The following is a 26307-nucleotide window of genomic DNA, read 5'->3' as shown; positions in this document are numbered from 1 at the left end:
GATAAAAAATTTGAAATTGCTAGGATTTCACAGGTTATTCATTGTTTTTTCTGATATTTTTCCTTTAAAACAACTTGAAGTTGTTGCTGCTTATAAATATCCCTCTACCCTTAGATAAAAAGCTTGAAATTATAACTTTTTAAGTCGCAATTTAAATTACATATTATTGTTTGATTGTTATTGTAATACTGATGAATTTTCTCCGTTTATTGATAAGGATTATGGTTATGTTATTACCGGGAATTTAGATATTGTTGGAGATAGAAATTTGATTAAAATTTTGAGTAGAAGATCAAAATTTAGAACAAGGTTAAAAATGAAAATTTTATTTTATGAGTTAAAAAGTATCTGGATTGATTTATTGCTAAGGTTTCTAGAAAATATTATTGACCTATTGAAGGTTTTGCAGAATGGAAAACAAGGATTGTTAAAAGTGTAAAAAAAAAAAAAAATTAAACAAATCTAAATTTTGTTTTTATCCTAGTGGTACAGCAATTGGTTATGATATATTTGAGGAAATAAAAAAACTTGAAAAAATAAGTTAATTATTACAGTTGTTAATAAAGCTTCCAACAACTTTTGTATTATGTGCAAATATTTTATTAAAAAATAGATTATTTATTAAGGAATATGATACTGATAATACTCATTGAAATTAAAGGATGGCAAAGAAGTTATTGACAAAAAGATTATTGCTTTTAGTAAAAAATTAAAATTTCAACTGAATAGGATTACTTATCCTTATTTGTTTCCAATTGTTAAATTTCTTAAAAATCCAGTTAAATTCAAATTTACAGCTTGTGGTACTAATAGTTATAATTCTAATTTCTAGTAAAAAATTCTTTAATATTCTTAAAATTATTTTGCTTCAAATTAAAAGTGAGAAAAATTTTGTTGTTAATAGTAATATTCATGGTTTGAACTTAATTTTAAAAAAGGATTTTTTTTAAATATTAATACATTTGACTTTGAAAATCTTTATACCAGTATACCTCATGCTTATTTGATATTTGTAGTTACATTTATGATAAATATTTAATTTAGGAAAATATTGATAAAAATTATTGGATTGATATTTGTAAATTTATTCTTTTTAAAAATGTTCTTCTTAATTGCATTGATTTTTATAAACAAAAAATATGGATACCACAAGGTAATTCTTTTCCTGGAACTTTTGCTAATATTTTTTTGCATTTTTTTAAGCAAATTATCTTGAGTTTAATGATTTTAAGGCTTTTAGATATATTGATAGTTTAATTTTATTTGTGAAAATTATGATTTCATTTTTAATATTTATCCCGAAGACTTGGTTTTGAAGAGGACTAAATGAAAATTGATTAAATATTGAATATTTAGATTTTAAAATTAATATTGCTAAGAATCAAATTAGAATTGGTGTTTATAATAATAGGAATGCTTTTAATTTTAGGATTATTTTTTCTGTAATTTTGATACAAATTTGTATAGTAATATTTTCAAAAATTTAGTTTCTCAACTGTCTAGAATTAGTAAAATTTGCAAAAATGTTAAACACCTTTAAGAGATTTCCTGTAATTTTTTAAATTATCTAGAAAGAAATGGTTTTCTTTTTAATTTTTACAATATTGAAATTAAAATGAAAAAAAAATATTAAAAATTATTGGTTTTTGTTTTCTTTTAATAGGGCTAGATCAAGACTTAACTGAGTTGCCCTAGTTAAACTTTTCTACTGACAGGTGGCAACAGCTTTCTTACTTTCCTTTTTTTCCTTCTTTTTGTGCATTTAGAGGGGGCAAAGTTTGGTTAAGGATTTTTCCAGAATGTAGTGTGCTTTTGTTTTTAAAAAAAATATATTTTTTCATAGGTTTTTTGAAAATTGTTTTTTGTTTTGTTATTAGTTTATGTGTTTTACTTTTGTTTTTGTATTTTGTATTCTCTTTTTCACTCTTCCTGGACTTCTTGCAAAACCTTTAGGGTCCAGAGAGAGCAAATTTTAGAAATTTGTCGTGCTCTCTCTATGGAAAAGAGCTTTGTATATTTATGACTTCCGGTGCTGGTATGCCCTGAGGATGTCGGCTACGGTTGTCATTACTATATTTTTCATTGTTTTCTTCTTTAAAATATTTTTGTGAACTGTTTTTCAAGTTTTTTTATAAGTGAATCAAATGTTATAATTTAGATTTTATGCTGTTGTAAGACTTCCTAATGTACAAATAATTTAATAAAAAAACTCTTGAAAACTGTATTAAAATAAACTCTTTATGTTTCAATTACTTGAAAACTATACAATTATAAATTCACTATAAAGATAGGATAAAAATTATTGCATCAAAACTTTAATTTGATATATATTTACTTTATTACATGTTAGTATTTATTTATTCGCAGGTATTTTAAATTAATGTTTTAAATTCGCAATAAGGAACTTTGCAATCATTATGAATATCATTCTAGATTTTGATGAATACATCCGTGCATAAAAAATCCAATACGTATGGTAAAATATATATAACATTTTATGCCCCGTGGTAGAATCGTGGCGACATTGTCGCAGAACATTACAGAGTTCTTTCAGAAAGATTTTTTATTTGGGAAGCAACAATGTTTTATTTTTTATCTGCAGAATTTTTTGATTTTTTTTTTCTCCAGAAATTTTTCCCCCCCTTTCTGCAGAATTATATTCAAAAAATGCTTTTACTCACATTTTGGAGGTGGAATAAACACTCGTGATTTTTTCTAATAAAAAAATTACGCAATGACTGGCTTGAGCTAAAATTTCAGATTGATATAAAAATTTTATAAAATTTAATTCTTAAAATTTAAAAAAAGTTAGCAATACAAATATTTTTCAGAACAGGAGAATATTGCCAATAATATTAGAATATGTATTCTTTTATATTTAGATTTTAAAAATCTTCTCACATTTATAATTAAAAAAATAATGTACTGCTCTGTTCTATACATAAAGGCTTTGTTTTTTTAACAGAAAACACTTTTGTTTCTTTAAATTAGTTACATATATGTTTGCTACTATTAAAAATGTCTTTCAGAAAGCTGTTAGTACTAGAGAGAATTGTCGCAGAAAGCTCGAAAAAAGTCTGCCACAGGGATATTGTGTATTTGTTATTTGTCATTAATTTATTTATAAACATATTTTTTTTTCTCTTTGTATTAAGATGTATCAATAAATATTATTTAATAAAAAATATTTAGCTGTTTTAGCTTTTTTTTAGCTGTTAAAATGTCCGTCTGTAAGATTGGCTTTTTTTAATGCAGAGAACAAATTTTTCACTCATCACTGGTGATGCATCTTTTCAATGTTAACTTTTATCTAGTTCAAGTGAATGTAAGTGGTTTAGAAGGAGAAATCTTCTTTGGTTAGCCTTGGTACTCAATTGAATTCAAATCATTTTTCCAACTGATTTTGTTTTTAAAATTAATTCAGAATATAAAAATACTAAATTGTAATTGAAAAGCGGAAAATAGTGTTGCCAGGTAAAGTTTATATTGGTCACCAATGACAACCTATTTCACAAGCCCTGGTAATAGAAAACGTTTTATTTAATAATATTAGACTATGTGTGTTTTAAATTTGGAAACTTATTTTGCTTAATTATGGATATTTATTTGCATAACTTTAATTGATTTTTTTAAAATTGAAGGTACAAATATTTTAGTGCCTTCCAAACAAACACTTATAAAATTTAGACATTGAAACATGCTTATTATAATTAAGAAAGATTCTTATGTAGATATTCTTTTCCTTTTGATGTGCATTTTTTTAGTGTATGTAAGTCTATAATTTTTTGTAATAATACCTTTTCAAATGATATATGTAGGGTCATATGACATCCTATGCGACTGGAGAGTTACAAAAGTATACATCTTTTCAAGTGCATGTAAGCAATGAAGTGCGATCTATCGTACCCCACGATGCTGGAATCCTCTCCCTCACCAGTAACTCACTAAGGATGTCTGCTAGAAGAGGACTCCCCATTTTCAACCACAGGTATTATTTACTTTTCTAATGATTTTATATGCAGTTACTGTAGGGAACATCAATATTGAAATACTATTTGAAAAGATTTAAACTTTTATACACATAGTATAGAATAAGTTAAATTAGATCATCTTTCAACTGGGATTGCAAATTGATATTTGTTGTCTCTATTTTCCTTAGGGCAAAATATCAAAGCACAAATCTATGTTGAATCATATTTTGAATCACTTGAAAGCCAAAATTCATGAATTTGATGCAAAAGAAACAGCTGTCAAACAGCCTGGTCAAAATCATGTGTGTCAATATTATTGTTGATAATCTAGAAATAAACATCTGAACTAAATGTTGTTATGAACAAAACTGTGTTATTAGAAATTTAAAATAAAACAAAAACGAGATTCTAGTTTTCTAAAATCCTATCTCCATTAATGTATAAAAACATATTATTCTCAATAAAAACTGATTTCCATTAAGAAACCAAATAGAGGTTATGTTTTGGAAAAGAAATTTATTTCACACCATTAATAATTTTTTGCAGTTTAAAATTTTTCCTAAAAGTATTTGTTTACTAGAGAGGGTGAGCATGAATTTAAAAATTTATTTTGTAATGAGACTCCATCCATTAATGGGAATTTACCTCTTAAAATAACAGTAATGTACACTTATCAACTATTCCAAAAAGAAATCCTTCTTTATACATCAGTTAAATTTAATTTTGACTGCAATTGTGACAACTTACTTTGTTGCTGCCTTTACAATTCTCGCTGATCATTTTTTTGTTTTGTTCAATCTTCTAAAAGGAATTTTTTTCTGTTGATAAGTCTACTATTTAAATATAAGTACAATACAAAGTCCCATATCCATCTTCAGGAAACATCTATTTTTTGGACAGTTAAAAAAACCTTCAAATTTTTGCTCCAGGATTGTCAATTTATTTCAAAATAAATTAGTGTATTTAAAAGTGCTTTTTTGCATAATTTTTATAGTACAAATATCAATACAAGAATTAAATGGATACAGATATAACAAAATAATAACAAATAAGATACAAATAAATAAGTAGTAGAATAAAGTTAGTTTAAAAAAAACAAAAAATCAAAAATTGTTGATTTCTTCAATTGTGGTCTCATTTTAATAACTTTTTTTCCTAGCTTTTTGAGCATATAGAAAAAGATATATTCCCCATTGGATGAGATATCATCTGCAAAAATTGATAGTTCCTTTTGTATAAAAAGACAGGAGTGATTTATTTGCTTTGTCATATTTTAAAGAGTAACTTTTTTCTTTGTCATTTTCATTTGTGATGTCTTCATAACTGTTATCTACAGTTATCAATTGTTAATGTTTGTTAAATCAGTGACTTAATGAGTTGTAAAAATATTTTCATTGCAGTTGGAAAAGTCCTCTATCTGAATATCATTCTCAGCCTTCTTACAATCAAACTCATCTCCTCTCATAATGCTGTAAATTTTCATCTATAATTCGAAACAAAGTTGCCTTTATATAGAGATTTTTCTATTAAGAAGCCAAGACCACAACATAGTCTTTTAAACGAGATTGTTGTTAAATGGTACGCTATTTAAGAGGGAACTGTTTGTTTCGTGAAATGAATGTTGAATTTTTTTTCAACTAGTGTTGTTGTTGTTAATCTTTTAAGAAGGGAGGATGTTAAGAATTCCAATATTTTATGACCCATTGTGTAAGTCGAACCTCAATTTTTGACTACATATTTGCAAATTTTCGGCATAGCTGATGTAAATTGACCTACAAATAAACCATATATGAAAGTTTTTAAAACTTAAAACAAAAAAGAAAAAAATCAAGTCAAACATTTTCTCAAGTTAAAAATATTTAACATTGCTCTCTTTTATTGATATTATACATTCGCCTTCAAATAATGTCGTTGTAGATTTTTTTTAAAAATGTGGAATTTCAAATTCTGCATATGGGAGTGAAGGCATTTGTAGCTTTATTAAATGTTCTAAAAGTTTTCAATGCATTATATTTTTTAAAATTACTCTTGGATAAATTATTTTTGCTTTTTTTATTCTTGATTTTTGGAGTTTAGTTTAAAGTATTGCTTTTATTTTTTAAAAAAACCTTTATATGTAAGGGAAATAGGGTTAGAGAAAATGCAAAATTTTTCAAATGCAAATATAACATATTAAAAATCGTTTTTGAAATGGGTAAATTGATACAGATTTATTCATATCTAAGTATCTCATTGTTTATAATGAATTGGTATTTCACAATCAACGAATGTCCCACTTTATTACAAGAGTATTAGTTGACCTGAGGTTCGTCAAATTTTGTGGGTTTAAAAAGTCAACTTATATCTGGAGATATAAGGTATTCCTTTTCTTCATCTGAAAATAATTTATAGAAATGTTACAAAAACTTTAGTTTCTAACTGCACTTAGGAAAACATTCTCTAATTAAAGATTTAAAATTTTTTAGATTAGATCAGGGTTTGTTGATTTAAATCAACTGATTTCTTATATACACATATATTGATTTAAAAAGTTAAAAAACAGTGTTTTAAATTATTGATACTTTTATTATTTTCTTTTCCTAGTTTTAAAATTTATTTTAAATAAATTGTTGCATTAATTAATTTTAGTTAATGAAATTATTTTCTTTCTTGGTGTGTGTTAAATTCCAACACATTTGAAATTACACTTTTAAAAATCTTTTGATTCTTGAGATTGAAAGTAAAGTAAACATTTGAGATTGAAAGATTAAAGTAAACATTTAATGCTGTCTTAATATAGACTTGCATAGTCGTTGAAATTAATTCGTAAACATGAATTTTTTCCCCTCAAAAAATACAAATAATATTAATTAAAATTCTACCTTTTGATTGAAAAAGCATGGAATAAAATCTACATTATATTTTATTGGTGGAAAATGTATATTTCTAAAGCTTGAGGTTATCTTAAAAAGGAATTACCCTAATATGCCAAAAATAGGGTTTAAATTCTCTATTTCATCTAGTCTTTAAATTTCAATCATGCATTTGTTTCAAAATGGTTGCTATGCATTCAAAGCTATGTATTATAACATAAAATTGTTTTAGGTAGTTAGAGCTTCTAAAATATTGTTATAATATAGTTTTAATATTAATTTAATTTTGATTAAGCGTTTATAAAGTTTTTTTAATCATAAATCAAAGTTCTTTCAATAAATTTGAATTTAAAAAAAAATCGATTTAAATCAATAAAATCCAATTTAAATCAAACAAATCTGATTTTTTTTGATTTTTTAGAAAAAAATCATGAACCCTGGATTATATGATTTTTTTCATCTGTGTTGGAAGATATTTTAACAACTGATCCTAGAAATAAAGTTATGCCATCCACGTAGGAGATTTTTTCGCTTTTTAGCGAATTTCCGCTTTTTTCACTTTTATCTCTTAAATTTCAGCTTTTTTTTATCAAAAATTCAGATTTTCTAAAAATTTCATTTTTTTTTATAATTATTCCCCTTTTTCAGAAAATTCTCCGATTTTCAAAGAGAAGCAGAAAATTCAAACTACATAGCTACCAATCCTTTCTCATTTTTATTTATTTTACCTATTTTCTCCCCTTTTACATGCAGCAGATAAGATTTTTCGAATTTTTTACCCGCCCTCCAGATAGATCCGATTTTTATAGTTCAAACGACGCTGCTTCTGACAAGCCTTTTAGAGGTCCCAAGCCTGGAATCTGCTAATATCTCGATTCTTATTCACACGATTTTAATATCAAACATAGCTTTTCATATTTGCGTGTTGCGATTCTTATTCACGCGATTTGAATATTGTATGTTGCGATTCTTATTTACGAGATTTAAAAATCCGATATTGTGATTCGTATTTACGCCTTTTTAAAAACCTATGTAGCGATTCATATTCACGCAAGTTTAAAATTCAATGTCTTGATTTGCTCATGCAGTTTATAATATCAAACATTGATTTTCGTATTTATACGTGATTTTAAAATAAGGCATTGGGATTCACATTCACGCATTCTAAAAATTATGCATCATAATTCTTATTTATGCAATCTAAAAATTATGAATCGTGATTTGTATTTACGCGTTTTAAAAATTCTATATCCCAGTTTGTATTCTCTCATTTTCAAAATCGTATATCTAGTTTCATATTCATGTGATTTCAAAATCCATAATTGTTATTCATATTCACGCAATTTTAAGATCAACTATCGCGATTCTTGTAAGAAGTAAAATTTTTTTAAAAATTAGTTACTATAAAGGTGACTGTTTTTCTAACGACGATTATTAGTATATGTAAGTATTACAACATCAGAGAAACTGGAAGGGAATATATTCAAAACTTACATTCTGTGCTTGCAAAGAAGAAAAAATAGGATTTGTCACAAGATGTTTGAAGATGGACTAACGACTAAATATAGCAAACATAAAAGATATAGCAAACAAAAGCAATCACTTAAAAAGGTATTTAATTTAAAAAAAATTTTGATGGAAAAAGAGTTAATTAACTCAACATCATAATTACTTTTATAATTGCTGTTATTTATGGTATAAAATGCAAAATTCTTTTCAAATAAAAAACAATTATCTAAACAGTTGCTGATTGTCACGTAATTTTTCAAACTAAAATAGCAATTTTTGTATGTTAAGGAGTTACTATATATTTCTACTTCACTGTTATTGATATGTTTCAGAGGGCTGTAGTTAGATTAGACTATAATATGAACATAATGATTCGGTCCATTGTGAAAGTTTTTTTTTCCCAATATAATTTAAAAAGTAATATTACTGATATATTTGCTATAAATCACATAACAGTATTTATTAAAAGGAATGAAATATTAATTTATATTCTCAGTAGTTTTAATTTGCTAAACCAGGTAGTTTTTTAAAGTAATAATTGTCTCTTATGTGAACTGAGGAAAAATATAATTTCCAGCTTTATTTTTTCAATTGGTAATTTTTTTTCTCACTAAATGTTAAGTATCAATGTAATCGTTTTTATAATAATAGATTAGTACACAATTGTATGTCAACACATTATTTATTACCTTAAACTGTCTGGAATTTATTATTAAAGGGTTGCGCTTGCGTAAAATTTACTATCGTGGAAATTCAGCTTTTTTGCGTTTTGGCTAATCTCATCCCTGGCCATCGTAAATATAAAAACATTATGATTGAACAATGAAAATAAAACATTCAAAGAGTCACTACTGCTTTTTTATACTACTACTATTAATGTTTTAAGAAGATATATTCTCTCCTCCAATATGAGAAAATGTCTCCTTTAATATGTTTGAAAAGTTGGAAGAAAGAAATGTTACTGAAAATCAAATGATCATCAATCTTTTGGCTTTTTTTTTAATTTATATCATTCTTGTACTATTTAACTTTATTTTAGTTATTTTCTCATATTCTTGTATTAATGTGTGATCTGTGCAATAAAAATATAACAAAAACAAATTTTAAATTGCTAATTTTTAACAAAATAAATGTTCAGTCCTAAGCCTACAAAAGTGTTAAAAAAAGTTTTCCAAATCATTTTTTCCCTCAAATTCTTTTCGATGTACTCTACTTAAGGACAAATTTTAGCAATCATTTCAAGGCGTTTAAACAAAAAGCCAACCAAAACCAGTCTTAACCAAAATTTGACTGAATTTGTTCCACACAAATATCTTTTAGGTTAGTTTATGTTTTTTTTTCCTTCATTCCTTTTGTGTTATCTATTTTTCTTTTTTTATCCTATGCATGTGACTATATCTATCTTGTGCTGTGTGAATAATTAGATAAATTTATCTAACTTTTTACTGTATCAACATTTTAATGTGTTTTATTATTTTAAAGCATGTGATGTAAAACATATTTCTAAAAGTATGTTTTGTCTGCTGAGTAATATATATGTATACAGTCGAACTCGTTTATAACGAGCTCGGATTTAACGAGAACTCGGATTTACCGAGGGAAACGAGAGTATTTGGATGGATCAATGTTAAGTCTATGGAACAGAAATCGCTTTTAACGAACAAGACCCGGTTTTAGCGAGCAATATTTTTCTGTCTTGCAATCTTTTTTCTCATCTTTCTGTCTTATCTTTTTTTTAAAATGATAAGAAATGCACGGGAAATAAAAAAACCGCGAAATGAAACTTAATTGCCCTATAAGACTGTAGAGCTACTAGAAATGTTTTGCTAGTTGGGGGGGGGGGACTAGTTGTCATTAAAAAAAGAAAAGTATTTAATTAAATTAATTAATGTATATAAAGTAAGTAAGTATTAATTAAATTTTAAGTAAACTCAATCATTTGACCCCTTTTCTGGTTGCACGCCTGCCTTAAGGATCCATTTATTACGAGCACTCGGATTTAACGAGTACAATGTTACTTTCCCTTTGTGCTCGTTATAAACTAGTGCGACTGTATATATATATACAGGCAGAGTTATTCATAATTCCCTCCAGGGTTTCGTAGCGTTATAGTAAAAAAACGAAGACGAATATGGCTAAAAAGAACATATGAAGTTATTCCGAAAGTATTCAAGTTTTAATTTAAGCAGTTGCCGGTCGATGGTATTAACGTGTACCACTGAAGCCATTTGTAGTAAACAGAGGGAATTATGAATGACCCTGTATATATATATGAAACGAAGTAAAATTTTGAAAATATTAAGAAATATTTTAAGAAGCGATTATAAGAAGCCATTATAGTCCTATAGTCCAAAAGACATGCACTGCAAAAGTTGCTGATATAAATAGCAAAAATATAATAAAAATTGTTGTAACTCATCAGTACCCAACAACAAAAATACATACCTCTGAGCGAAACAAGTATAGGGTTTTGTTATAGCAGCAAAAGCTGTAAGCCATATTGTTTTAAGAGAAAAAGTTTATATTAAAAAAGAAACCTCCTTAGAGCTGGAAAAGTTGTTTGCACACCCATCAATACCTTAAGTTGAAATAATATATTTCCGCAACAGCTAGTTGTTGGCCATGATTGGAGACAAAGTTTTCACTACTTCATGACCGTCATTATGATGGTGGCAATGGGGTCATCATTGACTAGCTGTCTTTACTTCCCAGACACCCATCTCTTTGAAACTTGATTGACTTCAAGCCACTGCTTGTGAGTTAAACCTATTCCTTTACACTAACAATTAAGTGTCTCAACCGCTGTGCCATCATAGCTCATATCTTAAGATATATGCCGGTAAATTGACGGCACCCAGCTAATTAAGTAATTTTTTTAAAATTCTGATCTTATGTGTCTACATAAAGTTTTTTGATATAATTGTACTCTTGCATATAGACATATTTCATCTATTTCATTAACTAACAAATTGCATTGTCACTTTTTGCTATTATAGTTCAGAGCTCATGCAGAATATGCAGTGCATGGTTTTGACAGAAACAGGGACTCTTCTGATGGGAGGTCACCACAACAATCTTATCGAATTGGACTTGAACACGATAGATGAGATCAATGTCATTCAGGTTGATGGGGACAACTGTGCCATTTTGCGCAAACACGCACGCTTCATATGCTCTGGGGACATCAGTGGCAAAGTAATTACGCAGAACAATTGGCTGTCATTTTCATTTCCTATTCAGAGAGCTGATTCATCCTTTCTTCTCTTTTCAGGTTTGCTTACACGATCCTCACACACTGAGGGTCGAACGCGTCATTGACTGTCACTCGGGTATGCTGTCAGATTTTGATGTGCATGGAAATCAGTTAGTGACTTGTGGCTTCTCATCCAGGTACTTCTCATATTCAGTCAGGAATATTTTGACTAAGCAATTCTTCATGATTAGAATTCCCACTGAAATCAGATCATAAATATGTACTACACATAAAGTGAATTCTTGATTATTTGTGATTGGATTATTCTTTTTGCAGTACATCCAGACTTGGTTTCTAAGACCAAATTTTACCAAAACAAAATGCTACTATAATTACAATTTTCAAATATTACTAACTTTTTATCTAGAAGAAGATTTTGATTTGTGATACTTTGCCCTTTGTGGTCTCATGTTGGACTGTATCTGATGTAGAATTGTTCTATTAATTTGTTTTACCAAATTAGTTTATTAGCGATTCATTTCTGTTTTAGTTAAAGTTGACCACTCGGTAGCAGAATTTGTGCCTCGTGCCGACAGGTACCTCAGATTTACTATGCTCTTATAAACAAAAATTTTTTTTATTTTTTTTATTTCCAATGGCAGACATGAAAGACAAATTTGTAGCTGAGAACAATATAAAGAAAGAACAAAAAACGGAAACAAGAGCTACAAAAATAAAGAGTCTATAGGTCTGTAATAATGCATCTCGCCCGCCAATAACGTTCCCACAAGGGCCCAGGAGGAAGTGCAGGGCAACGTCTCAGATGGTAAGCGTCCATTTCTTCTTGAATAATGGACAAAAGGGGGGGGGGCCCACAGATTTTTCTCTTGGCCATGACGGAATATCTTTAATTCCTTCCAACCAGTCCTTATTTTTATTTGCTTCTTGGAGTTTTGCCTCAAATATTGTTCGAAGAGAGATTTTGAGGAACTGTCTTAAGAGATATTTGCAGAATCTTGGTGGCTTATTTGGCCAAGAAATCTGCAGTTTCGTTACCTTGAAGTCCACAGTGCGCTGGTACTCATTGCATGGCGACATTTTTGTTGTGTTGGTCAAGCCTGTGAAGGGCTTGACGACAATGTAGAATGTCGGCAGATGCGGGGGCTTTGGAGGAAGCAATAGCTTGGAGTGCGGCTTTGGAGTCAGAGAGGATGACTGCGTTATTAAATTTCTCAAGGTGATTCTGTAGTTGTGACAGAGCAACGCTTATTGCCGATACTTCTGCATCGAAGGCTGTTCTAGGCGAACCGATCGGGGTGTAAAATGAAAAAAGGTTGCAGGAAACTCCGGCTTCTGCGTTAGTGCCTTCAGCCAATCTTGAACCGTCTGTGAATATATATAGCCATTCGTTCTCTGGGTACAGTAAGTGTAAAGTCTTCAGGGTGATAGATATTAAGACTTGATCATTTGTGTCTCTCTTGGAAACATCTTGACATAGGTTTAAACCCAGTGAGTATCTCTCTTTTTCGATAGGGCACTGTGATCTAATAAGGTCTTCTGTTTTCCAAGTAATATTTATTTTCGTAAGTTCGTTCTCGCCAAGTAATATTAGTTTTCCAAGTAATATTTATTCAGTCGAGGCTTTTATTTCAACGACTCTTTGGAGGAAACCGTTTTGGGTCTTCAAAGTTCGACCAATATTTGCCAGTGGGGTGTTCCATAGGGAGAGGCAGTCTGGTAGTCTTAAAATTTTTTCCCACAAAATAACTGCCCTCTCTTCTATACTAGTCTTCTATACTGGCAGAGAAAACTTCTAAACCAGTCGAACATCTTTGAGTGAACACCAATTTTGGCGAGTTTCAGTAGAAGGTTTTCCCTGCAAACCAAATCGTAAGCGGATCTTAGGTCCACGAAAACAGCAGTGAGTACATGTCTTTTATCAAGAGCATCCTTTATATATTGGCTAAGGAGGGTGACATGTTGGTTAGGTGATCTGTACTGTCTAAATCCTGCCTGTTCTTTGGCTAGGATGTTGTATGTTTCCGTGAACCATGTCAGTCTTTTTGCAATTATTTTTTCAATGGTTTTGGCTAGCATACTCGTTAATGAGATTGGCCTGTATCCTTTTAGGTTACCTTTATCTTTGCCCTTTTTGTGTATAGGGATAATGATTGATTTGCGCCATATTGATGGGACGCTACCTATATCTCACACTAAATTAAAAAATTTTGGAATGGTCTGCGTTGCCTGAGTCCCCAAGTTAAGTAGAAATTCGGCAAATATCGCGTCTTTGCCTGGGGATTTTTTGGTCTTTAATCTGCTAATTGCAGTGAAGAGTTCATCGAAAGTAATGCTAGCAGAGAAAATTAGGTGGGGAATAAAGGGCTCTGAATTTAAGTTTGAGTTGTTTAAATCCTTTATACCTTTATTCGTAAGCCTTGTTTGTTTTCTACACAAGCTAGATTTACGCTGTGCAGCAGAGAAATGCTGTACAAATGCATTGGCTATTTTGTTGTAAGTTGTAAAAGTCTCCCTGTTGACTTCGAATGGTTTCTTTGTGGAATCAGGTGTCCCATTCTTGATGCTTGAGAGAAACTTATAGACTCTCTTTCCATTTCTGGAAATTCAGCTTGGAAATGAAGTTGTTAAATGATAATCGTTTATCTTTGAGAATGGCCTTTTTGAAGGATGCTGCTTGTTTTCGCTATGCCTGGACATCCGAAGAGCGTTCAGTAATATCAGCTTTTTCCAAAGTCTGTTTCTCTTGTCCTTCATAGCCTTGATCTCTTCTGACCAGAAACATTTGTAGCCTTTGCATTTACCTCTTGGAATAGATTGTCTAGCGCATTGGACAATCTTATCTGTAATGAATTTATTTATGTGGTTGGTTTTTTGTATCCCAAACTACTGCTTTGGGATCAAGTGCTTTATCTGCTAGTTCTTTGAATTTCATCCAATTGGCTTTTCTAAAGTTCCATGATGTTTTTGAAGTAGTTGGACCCTGATTTGGAACCAGGAAAGATACCTTAGCTATGACTTGTTGATGTCCCAAACCAGGGTCCTCAAGCATTTTTCTTTTAGTATTGGAGGATATATCCGCCAAAGCCAGTAGGAGATCTGGATTATATTTTTTTCCATAGTAGTGGAGAAATGTGTAAGGATCTTTGGGGTCAAAGATCAGGTCCAGTGTGGATGAGCACAGAAGATCTTCAATTTCCTTGCCAGAGTCATTTATATCTTGGTAACCCCATTTCGGAGAATGAGCATTGAAGTCTCCGACTAAGATGGTTTTTGTTAAGTCATTAAGGAACATGAAACCTGGTTTATTGCCCGGAGGATTGTATATAGCAAAAATTTTGAAATGGACATTGTGTTTCCACACTTCCACAGATACAACCTCACTTTTATCCACATTGTGCGTCATGTCATTTATAATTTTGAATCTTGACAGCAAACTGTCCTTTACCCCAGTTAAAATGCCACTTGCTACCTGTCTAGATTTGGGAAGCAAGTGTAGGGAATACCCTTTAAATGTGAAAAATGGAAGCTTTTCTTGGGTAATGTTTGCTTCCATTATAGTGAAAACATCAATATCTAAATCTTGTAAGCATCGCATTATCTCAGATTGCTTGGCGTAAGATTGCTTGGCCTGCATTCCACTGCAGCATACGCTGAGAGGAAGCACGACGAGGGAGACACATTATGCCAAAGTTGTAGATCACTAAGAGTTACCCAGGCTGCACCATGAGGAGGTGGATCTACATTGCAGCCCTTATTATAAACAAAAATATTGTTAAAGATTTTCTAGTGGTTCTTAAAATTCCAATATTTTTTTTTAGTGATGTTACTACGCTCGCAAAATTTTTAAAATGCTAGAATCACACAATAATTTAATTTTTAACTGAAAATTTCTGAAACTTTTTTGCTGTAGGACCCATATTCAATTCTTTATCGGGTCCTTGATATTCAAGTTGATGGAAGACTTCCTTTTCCACCTCACTTTCCCTATTTAACATTGTTGGAAAAGCAATTTTTTTTTCTCATGTAGATTTTTGAAATTCTTAAATATTTAAATTGTTTTAAACTTACCAACTTCATTTTGTTTGCACTATGTTTAGTTTATTTTTTAATATTTATTTTTTTTTGCAATAAAAAGACTTTCTATTAGTAATGCAATTATTTCAGCATGTTTTGTAGTATTAGAGACTCTTAACTTAAGAACTTATCAAGTGTAACTTCAGAATACAAATTTTTTATTGATTGCGCACTCTTCAGATAAATTTAGATCATTAAAAAAGTTTTTGCCACTTGGGGTGTATTATTTTTGTTTCAAAAATAATCAAACCAGGGTAAATAGAATTTCAAAAGGTTTAAATTTTGTTTTCTTGGTAGGATGATTGTTTTTTCTGCCACTGATCCACTCTCAATGTGTACTACGTTTATCCTAGGCCATGATTCGAGCAAATTTTCCTTCAGAACAACAAGATGCCAATTTTTCGCAATAACTGTTTTTTCTGTTTTTCTTAAAAACAATCTAAGTGGCTATTATTAATATTAGAATAGAATTTTTGATGGGACACGACGAGCAGGAATGCTCTAAAAGGTACTTTATTTCACGCAATAACTTGTGTTTAGCAGAATAAAACAACATTGTTCACATATGCTCTTAAATGATTCTTCATTGCTCCCTTGTTTAGAAAATGCATTAAAATTGTCCCCCTTTCCGAAGAAGCACTTTTGGTCAAATTTATGGGTTGTAAGAATCTCTGGCTGTGGCTTGTTTGTGCTAAATCATGTTACCCGATATACTCTGTTGTGTTTGATGTTCATAATACTGTATCGATTAAATTCCACGATAAAACCATTATTTTCTGACCCTTTAGAGTGTTTATTTTTAAAATAAACTTTCAGATTCTTAAAATGTCTTTATATTTTGGCCACTGAGTTGTAAAACTAATATTTGTTGCTGTCAAAATGTTGATGACGTTGAAGTTAAAAATTCTTTTAAAAAGTTTTACTCTTATATATCTTTGAGTATGAAACTTTATTGTCAAAACTGTTCATTTGAATATATAGCTTATGTGTTTTACTTACTTGCTTATAAAAGAAATGTGTGTGCAGGCATGGTGAACTGTCCATTGAGAGGTTTCTGAAAGTGTATGATCTGAGAATGATGAAGAGCTTAAATCCTATTTCTATGATGTTTCCTCCCCTACTTCTTCGTTTTGTGCCTGCCTACTCTTCCCGTCTGTGTGCGGTTTCACAGGTGATTCATTCATACATTTAGTTTATTTTATTTTATAACCAATGTTGAAGAGCCACCCCAATATTGGGTTTACAACACTCAATCAGTAGACGTGTAATTTTGAACCCAATCCAAAAGACAAGAATATTCCTTTATCAAGTATAGGAACAAACTAGCCTTCATGGAGTGATTCGCATTTACGTTATATAGAGAGGAAAACTGGGAAAACTTTCCATCATTAACTGGTTGGCAAAAGGATTCTAACCCACAATCAGTATCAGGGGTGATTGTACTCTGAGTGCACCACAGAATTACGAGTTTTTCATATAAATATTCCTGGTCTAGAATCTAGGAGCAGGGCACGTAATTTTACTGCGTATCTCAAAATCATTGTTTTTGCAGACTTCTGCGAATCAAAACTTATGATTTGGTAAAATCTTCACCAAAATCTAAAATTTAAAGAGTTAAGATTTAAAGTAAGAAGTGAGTTTGTAATCTAAAATTTTTAATTTTGAAACTTTTGCTAAATCGCATTAATGAAACGTTTTCGTACAACTGATTCTTTTCTTCCATCAATTTAATTATTAATTTTTTTTTTGTCAGATTTGGCCGTTTTTAATATTTGAAGCAACTTCAGAATCTGCTAATATCAGGATTCATATTCACACGATTTTAATATCAAACATCGATTTCATATTTACCTGATTTCAAAGTTACACAATTTGAATAATATTCTGCCGATCTAAAAAATCAAGCATCGTGATTTGTATTTACAGGGATGAAAGACTTCCGCAAAAAAGCGGAAATCCGCTTTTTTCTCCAAATTTTTAAAATTTCCGACCATGTTCCAAAAACTAAAATTTTTGGGGAGTCCAATTAGAGAACGCAAGCCTCCCGAACGATAGTCGGATTACCGAGACTTCCGCTATAGAGTGGAAAGGAGTCTAAAAGCGTTTCGTTTCCGACCGCCGATATTTCATTTCTTTTGTTTGGCTGATTTTCGGAATTTTAAATATTAGGAACTGCGCCGAATTCTGCTAAAATCGCGATTTCTAATCAAACGATTTTAATATCAATCATCGATTTTCGTATTTAACTGATTTAAAAGTTACGTGTTGCGATTTAAAAGCCGTACTAGCAATTCCTATTCACTCAATTTAAAAATCCAATATCGCGATTTGCATTTAAGCGTTTTTAAAACCCAATATTGCGATTTGTATTCTCGCGAGTTAAAAATCCAACATCGCGATTTGTATTCACGCATTTTTAAATCCGATATTGCGATTCGTTATCGCGCAGTTGTAATATCAGATATCGTTTTTCTTATTTGTACGCTATTTAAAAACTACTCATTGCGATTCGTTTTCACGTGATCTAAAAATTATGCATCACGATTCTTAATTACGCGATTTAAAAATTCAACATTGCAATTTGTATTTTCTTGATTTTAAAATCCAAAATCGCGATTCCTATTCACGCGATTTTAAAATCCAACCGCACGATTCATATTCATGCGATTTTAAAATCCAACCGCACGATTTATATTCACGTGATTTTAAAATCAAAAATCGCAATTCATATTCACGCGATTTTAAAATCCAAAATAGCGATTCATATTCACGCTATTTTAAAATCCAAAATCGCTATTCATATTCATGCAATTTTAAAATCCAAAATCGCGATTCATATTCACGCGATTTTAAAATCCAAAATCGCGATTTATATTCACGCGATTTTAAAATTTAGCCGCACGATTCATATTCACGCGATTTTAAAATCCAAAATCGCGATTCATATTCACGCAATTTTGAAATCCAAAATCGCGATTCATATTCACGCGATTTTAAAATGCAATATCGTGATTCATATTCACGCGATTTTAAAATCCAATATCGCGATTCTTGAAAGAAGTAGAAGTAAGTTTTCTCTTGAATTAGTTACTGTAAAGATGTGGTATATTTTTCATTAGTAAGTAATTTAATAGTCGTGCCTTCCTATAATTGCTTTATTTTTTTTAATGTATTAGTGGTCACAATTTTAAAATTATATTTAAGAAAAATTTAAAGTTAGTTTTCTAAATGCTTCTGCCACTTTAAATATTAAATAAAAATCTCCCAGCATAGACAAAAGTTGCTTTTATAAATCTCAGTATCATCTAGAGCAGTGTTCCCCAACCTTTTTATCACCGCGGACCTGTCAACGTTTGATAATTTTACCGCGGCCCGATTGGGGGGGGGGGAATTGATTGTTTATATTTTAAATTATTTTAATTTAATTTTATTTAAACATGCCTTCGAAATAAAATGCAGTTACATCAAAAATTAAATATAAAGTGATTTAACATTTTAACTTACTAGAACGAAAATTCAATGAACACCCTGAGCTTGTTTCTTTGCAATGAGACGGTTCCATCTGGGGGTAATCGTTTTAAATCATTAAAAAATTTATGTCACTACCTTCAGGGGCCCTTTTTTTTAATAAATAAAATTTTAATGGAACACAGATATTTTCAATTTGGGGTAAGAACCTAGGAATTTAAATTCAGTTTCAATGAAATGGGTGGCCCGGTACCATTTGATCCACGGACCGGGGATTGGGGAACACTGATATAGAGCACTACCCCCCTCTCCTCCCAGTGGCCTGCATTGTAAAAATTCAGCTTTTTTTATTTTTGTCTACTTTCATACCTGTATTTACGTGGTTTAAAAATCCAATATCGTGATTTGTATGTTCGCATTCTTAAAATCCAATATTGCTATTCATATTTTTGTCTAAAATTAGCTACTATAAAGATGTGATATTTTTCATTTGTAGGTGATTTTAGTAATAAATCTTAGTTCAAAAAATTGTATTAAACATCTATAGTGTATAAATCAATATCAAGTTTTTGCATATAAAATTTTCAGGGTTTTTCGCTTTGTGTTACAATTACCCTTGTTGTATATCACTGAGAATATTTTATGTTAGCACTGTGGTCAGGGCCGGATTTAAGCTAGGCGGGGCCTTAAGCTACTGGAAATGTTGGGGCCCTTATAAATTCAATTCTATTTCTTCACACCTAAAGTAAACTGTCATTATTTTTTATTGTTGAGTATTAACACTAAATTACTAAAAAATTTGATAATATTACTTGATAGTTAAATGTGCCTCTGATGAGACTATAATGTAGAACCTTTCTTTTATTGCGCATAATTTTTGAAGGCGGAAAAAAGTTACAACAAAAACACATTTTAATCAAAGAGTAAAACTTTGACATGCTGGAAGAGCCATTTTATATTTAACAGAACTTTTTTTGGAAATTCTGAATAAATGTTATTTGTAATTTTAAATTATTTTTCTCGAATTTTTTTCTTAATTGTTTCTTTGGTTTTTTTTTTATGTTACATTTTGCTTTGCTGCTCAAAATCTATAAGACTTCTTGAAATTGTAAGGGCGTGCAGAAAATATGCATGGAGTTAGAAATAACACACGAAAATATAATTTAATTATTAGTTTTATTATTTTTATAACCGCCTTTAAATAACCAACTCAATTTTGAGTTTATGACTAACAATGTTTAACTCGGTAGCCTAGTAATTTTGAACTCAATCCAGAAGACAGAGGAACTCCTGGATCAGTACCCAGATGTATATATTTGCTATAAGGACTTGGAGGATTTTGTATCCAAGACAGATTTAACATGCACCAGTCACCATTTTATACATGGGTATTCTTCTGCCGGATGGTTTCGAACTCCCATTCTCACGAACAAGAGTTCAACGATGTTCAACTCCGTAGCCTTGTAATTTTGAATCCAATCCAGTAGACAAGGGAACTCTAGGATCAAGTATTGGAAGAAAATTTTTGTCTTCGCGGAGGTCGTTCTGATGGAACTAACCCATACTTGAGTCACATGGAGAGGAAAACCTCCCACGGTTAGTCTGGCAGCTAGGGGACTCTAACTCATGATCTGTCTAACACTGAGGATATTTTACATCAGCACTGTGATCGGTGCTAGCCGGTTGTAGAATTCTTATCGACCAGCCATCACTGGGATTCGAATCTGGTTCCATTTGGAGGCGAATGTTTTAACTTTTGAACCCATCTTCACTGAGTAATAATTCTGCAGCAGGTACCAATTTTCCGATTTTATTAATTACTACCAATTTTATTGATTTGCCTAAATTTAGTCATCTTCAAAATGTAAATGGCAATTCAATCGTAATTTTTGTGGGCAAAAAATTTAAATATATAGTTTTTATTCTTAATCTGCAATGATTAATGAGAAGCAACCACGCGTGTTGGTGAGCAAAGTAAACAAGAACGGAGTCTTCTAGTTTTTCTTTTAAATAATTGTTAAATTACTATTTTTTTATCATGCATATTTTTAAAAAAATAAGAAAAGCAGTTTTCTGTATTAGGAAATAAAAATTAAAAACTGTCATCAGTTGAAATGGAACCCACGATCTCTCAGTTTTGCGTTCAATTTCATAATCATCGGCCCTAAATAAACACACCTACCTTGCAGGGTATTTTTTATTATATTTTTTTTAAAATTTAATAAACTAAGAATCTTGATTTTGTTGAAAATTTCCGGATATGTTCTTCGTGTAAAACTATCATTTAAGTGTTTTTTTTCCCTTCAATTATGTGACAAAATATTTTTTTAAAAATTTGACATGCCAAAGTAGAAGACCTTCTGAAATTTTGAGAAAAACACGTGTATTTGCATGCGGCAGTACAGTGCATTTTATGAAACCCGAACCATGGTACTAACCGCACTGAGAGAAAAAAAATAATGGTTAAAACTATTAGAACATAGTAACATTTACGGTAGTTATGGAAACACCTTAAAACAGGGTAATTTTTTTTCGTAGCGATTCGGTCATAACTTCTCATGAAATTAACATAATAAAAATATAGTTTTTACTATGCTGTTACATAGGTAGTAAACGTAAGTTTTTATAATTTCATCATGATACCTTAGAAAAGCAGTTCAAACTGTGTTCTATGGTACTTTAGGGTTAAGGGAAGAGTTAAAGAGGTTTCGCAAATTAATACTTCTTATAACCAGGGATAAATACTTTTAAAAACTTCTAGTTAGTACTTTTTATAATCTCTGATTATATTTAGATCCAACCTATAAATTATATCTTATATAATTGTTCGGTTTTCTTTATTAAATTATTTAAAGTAAAATACCAATTAAGTAGAAATGGCATTTTTTAAATGATAATATATTTCTAAAAACAATATGTTGAATGTTGAACAGCCTACCTTTTCCTCAGATGGAAAAGAATAAACATTTATAAAATATTACATTAGAATTTCATACTGCACTTTTCAAATCAAAATAAAATAACTAAATTCTTTTATAAAAGAAAATGCCTTCCTAATTATTATTTTTAACTAGTCTCTTCGAGCTCATTTAGAAGTAAACCAATTTGGCTTATTTAATTCATTTACAGCTTATGTATATACACCAGAAATAAATTCAAAACTATACTAGATATAGCACAAGGACTGCAAATTTAACTGTCGGATATAAAACCTTATTAATAATATAGTGATTGTTAATGATAAAACGATGGAAAATCTTTATTCCTCTTATTAAATATTTAAAAAAAAGTTTTTTTTTCAGGTTATAGCATCACAATTACTTTAATAAATTTTAATCGTAGTGTCGGGGAGACCTAAATAATAATAGAGAGCCGCTGTCTTAGAGCATGGCATAATAACCACGAATTCGGTTAATTTTGATTTTCACTTTTGCCCTAAATACAGCCCTAGAAATTTTTAGTTCCAAGCAATTTATGACCAGTAATCAGAAAAAAGGTGTTTCTGTGGATATCCGATATATCCGAAGTAAGGACAAAAATGCCCAATGCAATTTAAAAAAACTAAAAATATTTCCCCCCCCCCAGTGTAAAATGAGGCAGCTATTTGATAATGCTGTGGGTGGTAGTTGCGAAAGCGGGATATTTCATCGGCCAAAAGAGCGTTTTATTGCTCTTTTGGTTAGAAAAGTGAAGAGTAACAATTATTTTATATTTGTAAGCACTTAGATTAGATTTTGAAAAGAGCCCGACAATGTAAAAAAGAAGAAAAAAAAATGCATTTTGGACTTCAGAGGGCCCCAGCTCCAAATAAAACTTTTTTTAAAAAGAAAAAAAGAAGTGGGATCTGGGGGCCCCAAGCTACAGCTTATTTAGCTTATACGTAAATCCGGCCCTGACTGTGGTCAGTGAGAGCAGAATTCTTATCGGCCCAGACATCACGCCAATTTTGAACCCGGGTCATCTCATTGGGAGGTGAGCGCTCTTTTTTACAAGCTACCGCAACTCTTTAGCCAGTTATTGAACTCTTTGCTACAAATTAACTGAGTATCACCTTGTGTGTGATGACTATACAAATCATCAACCATACTAGCATCAAGTTTGATTTAATGTAATTCATTTGGTATTGTATGAAGGGGCGTTTTAAATAGAAAAAAAGATCCTTTTTTGTTTTAGGTAATATATAAATTACATCTTTTTTATTAAACAATGTTTTAAATAAATTTTATGCAAAGAAATAATTACATGCAATTTTTCTAACTTAATCTGCTTAAATATTTAAAATTAAATTCATTCTGCATCCAAGAAATAAGTAACATATAATTCATTATTTAGACTGGTCAATTCCAAATGGTGGACACAGAGAACACAGACCAATTTGTATTCTACATTCATCACGTAGAAACAGGCAATGCAGACATTCTCACCTTCGACACCTCCTCCTCCTGCCAGGCTTTTGCATTTGGGGATGCAGCAGGTAATTATATTTTGGACACTTTTCTTAGTCATAGAATACTGTAAAAACTTTGTTGTTAATTAAAGTTTTGTTTTTGATATGGGAACTTAATATTTATATGGCTATGATTTTGTATCCATAGCATTACAGTTATGTGAAATTTCTGAGATCATTTAACCTATTTCTTATTTCAGATGTGTAAATATTACTGTAGTAGTTTTTGACATTTTAAACAATAAAGAAACTGTAACTAAGATATCATGTATTTCAGTTTTTACGAACTAATCTTAAAATAATATTTATTATTTAGCATAAATATCCACACAATTCATATTCAGAAATTTTAGGTATTATACAACACATCTTATGATTATGAGTCATGCATATTGATTTATGAATATATTTATATTAAAAAAATAAAATCAGGCTAAATATACTGTTTGATAATGCTTGTTAGTAACTCAGGAAAGTGTAAGGTAATCAAGATTTTACTGTATAATGTTAACTTTCAATTTAATTTCAATCAGATATTGTTTATGTACTTTTCAAAGTTTGATGTTATAAAATTATTCTTTTTAATGATTGCTCTTAACACAAAAACCAAAAATTTTTCTAAATTTTTTTATAGATTATATTTTGATTTATGTTTATTTAATATGTTGTTTTTATTAAAGAATTTTTTTTACACTGAATAATTATCTTAAGAGACTGTAACTACTCCCATTTAAACATTGTATTATAATCAATCATGGCAAGGATGCCCAGTGTGGACCAAGGCCTTCTGATCCAGGTGTTTTTAACTACTCCTACTGGCAGCAAACACTTCATTTTTTAACCCCGGGGATAAAGAAGTCCATCTAAGTTAGGGTCTTTCTTTTTGTGTGTTAATTGGCTTAACTGAAAAAATTATGAGAGTATTATACTTATTCATACGGATTCCATGTCCAAACAAGTCAAGACGACTTAATTTTATCTAGTGAATCACATCTGGATCTTTGAGTATTTGGTATAATACGGTGTTTCGTCTTTTACACCTGATGCTATTTTTCTCAATTTCGCCGCAGAAGCTTTTCAGGAGCTTGCATTCATAGGTAGCCAAGCATTTTTCCTCCTTGAAAGTCATTGTCCAAGTATCTGAAGCATAAGTAAGAACAGAATGTAGTCTTATGCAGCAATAACTTTGTCTTTCTACATTAAAATCGAACACTGTGTAGTTATGTATACTTTGAGGTGTGCAATTAAAATTTAATTTGTAAAATGAGATGTTCTCTAAAAATTATTATCATTACTAACTCATTTGTTAGTAAAATCAACTCATATATTTTGATGTGCAGACAACTTGTATGTTATTGCATATTTATCTCTTTAAATTTACATAAAATTTTCTAGAACATTCTTGTTTATCCTCTTGTTGTTTCTCAAATTTGTTGAATTGGTTTTGCAATGAAGGGAATGATGTTATTTCCTACGTTTAGAATCATCAAAAGGTTAAATGCAAACTATTTAGAAAACTTAATTTCTCTTGAGTGTCAATAATAATCCATTTCAAAAAACATCCTGAATAAAATATTTCTCTTCCCTTACATTCAAATAATAATGACACACTTTTTTAAAATTTGTTATTGTTTGTTGGTGAAATTTCATGCTGATTTCAATGATAGATGCAAGCAATTTTTCAGTGAATACTTTAAGAATTCATCTTCAAACATTTGCTAGAAAAAATAAGAATAAAAGGATGTTTCACAGCGCTTAATCTGCACAATTATTGAAATTTTACTGCATTTAAGCTTTAACATTTACATTTCTAAAAGATGTATGTCCCATCGATCTGTGAACTCCAAGGTAACGGTCGACTTAATTAAAATTTGGGTTTTAGTTTCTTTTTCAGAGATTTTGTTTGTATATCTTTCAATAGTCACACAGTGATTCGCGAGGACAGAGGAAACAAGCTGTCGCATTGTAGGCTTATATTTTTTCTCTTTGAATAGCATATATTTTTATTTTTCCATTAGTTCATTTTTAAACATTAGGCATTAATTTTATGTGAATTAGATAGTATAGTCAGTATAGGCTCCGAAATCCGGCACTCATGGGACCGACGAAATTCCTTATTTCGGATCTCGTCCGGAAATTCCAATGTGGCGCCCATATATTCCGATAATTCAATTATGCTGTTAATTTCAAAAGAACCAATAAATTTAGCTAAGTTCCGATTGTAGATTATGATGGGGTGAATTTAAAACTGTCCCATCTTAAGAAATTTCATTAATAAAAATAATAATCTATATAATATAATCAAGGAGAAATAATCCAAAGAAGAAATAATTCAAAGAAGAAATAATTCAAAGAAGAAATAATTCAAAGAAGAAATAATTCAAGATGAAATAATCTGAATCCTCCGAAAAAGAAATAATAATTTTTTCTTCCGTGCGAAATCATTGTTCTCATTTTTTCTTTTTTTCTCAGAAAAGAAAGAAAGCTATCAAGGAACTGCAAAAAAAAAAAAAAAAAAAAGGAGCGATTAATGCTAAGAAACTAACAATGAATAACTACAAAAAAGAAGCAAACAACTAAAAAGGATTAAAAAAACAAATTAGCAATTAACAAAAAAAAGTAACAGTTAATAACAAGTAAAAAGATAAATTAATCGAATAAAAAAAGCAAAAGGGATAGAATTCATTTTGTACACCACATGTTAGTTTCAATGTCAATAGGGAGTGGCCAATTTATGGTCAACAGGAGAGGGAAATGTGGGGACAAACCAGT

The 26307-nt window shown here is 30.1% G+C and overlaps 1 protein-coding gene across 8 annotated transcripts in view; it reads left to right on the top strand.

Moving 5' to 3' along the window:
* PAN2 (PAN2-PAN3 deadenylation complex catalytic subunit PAN2) overlaps positions 1-26307 on the top strand; it is a 122339-nt gene that overhangs the window by 21138 nt on the left and 74894 nt on the right. For all 8 annotated transcript variants that reach the window (XR_011636882.2, XM_043042777.3, XM_043042772.3 and 5 more), the window contains 5 exons: positions 3819-3988; positions 11329-11527; positions 11604-11722; positions 16647-16791; positions 23421-23562. Coding sequence is in view for 7 of the 8 variants with exons in the window: in XM_043042777.3 (XP_042898711.1) it covers positions 3819-3988; positions 11329-11527; positions 11604-11722; positions 16647-16791; positions 23421-23562 (775 nt within the window). In the remaining variant the exon portion in view is untranslated. The remainder of the gene's footprint in view (positions 1-3818; positions 3989-11328; positions 11528-11603; positions 11723-16646; positions 16792-23420; positions 23563-26307) is intronic.

This window comes from Parasteatoda tepidariorum, chromosome 4 (assembly GCF_982258835.1).
Source record: "Parasteatoda tepidariorum strain Cologne lab strain chromosome 4, Ptep-v5.0, whole genome shotgun sequence".
NCBI classification, from domain to species: Eukaryota; Metazoa; Arthropoda; class Arachnida; order Araneae; family Theridiidae; genus Parasteatoda; species Parasteatoda tepidariorum.
Note: the sequence above shows the minus strand (reverse complement) of the source record. Positions and strands in the feature narration are given on the sequence as shown.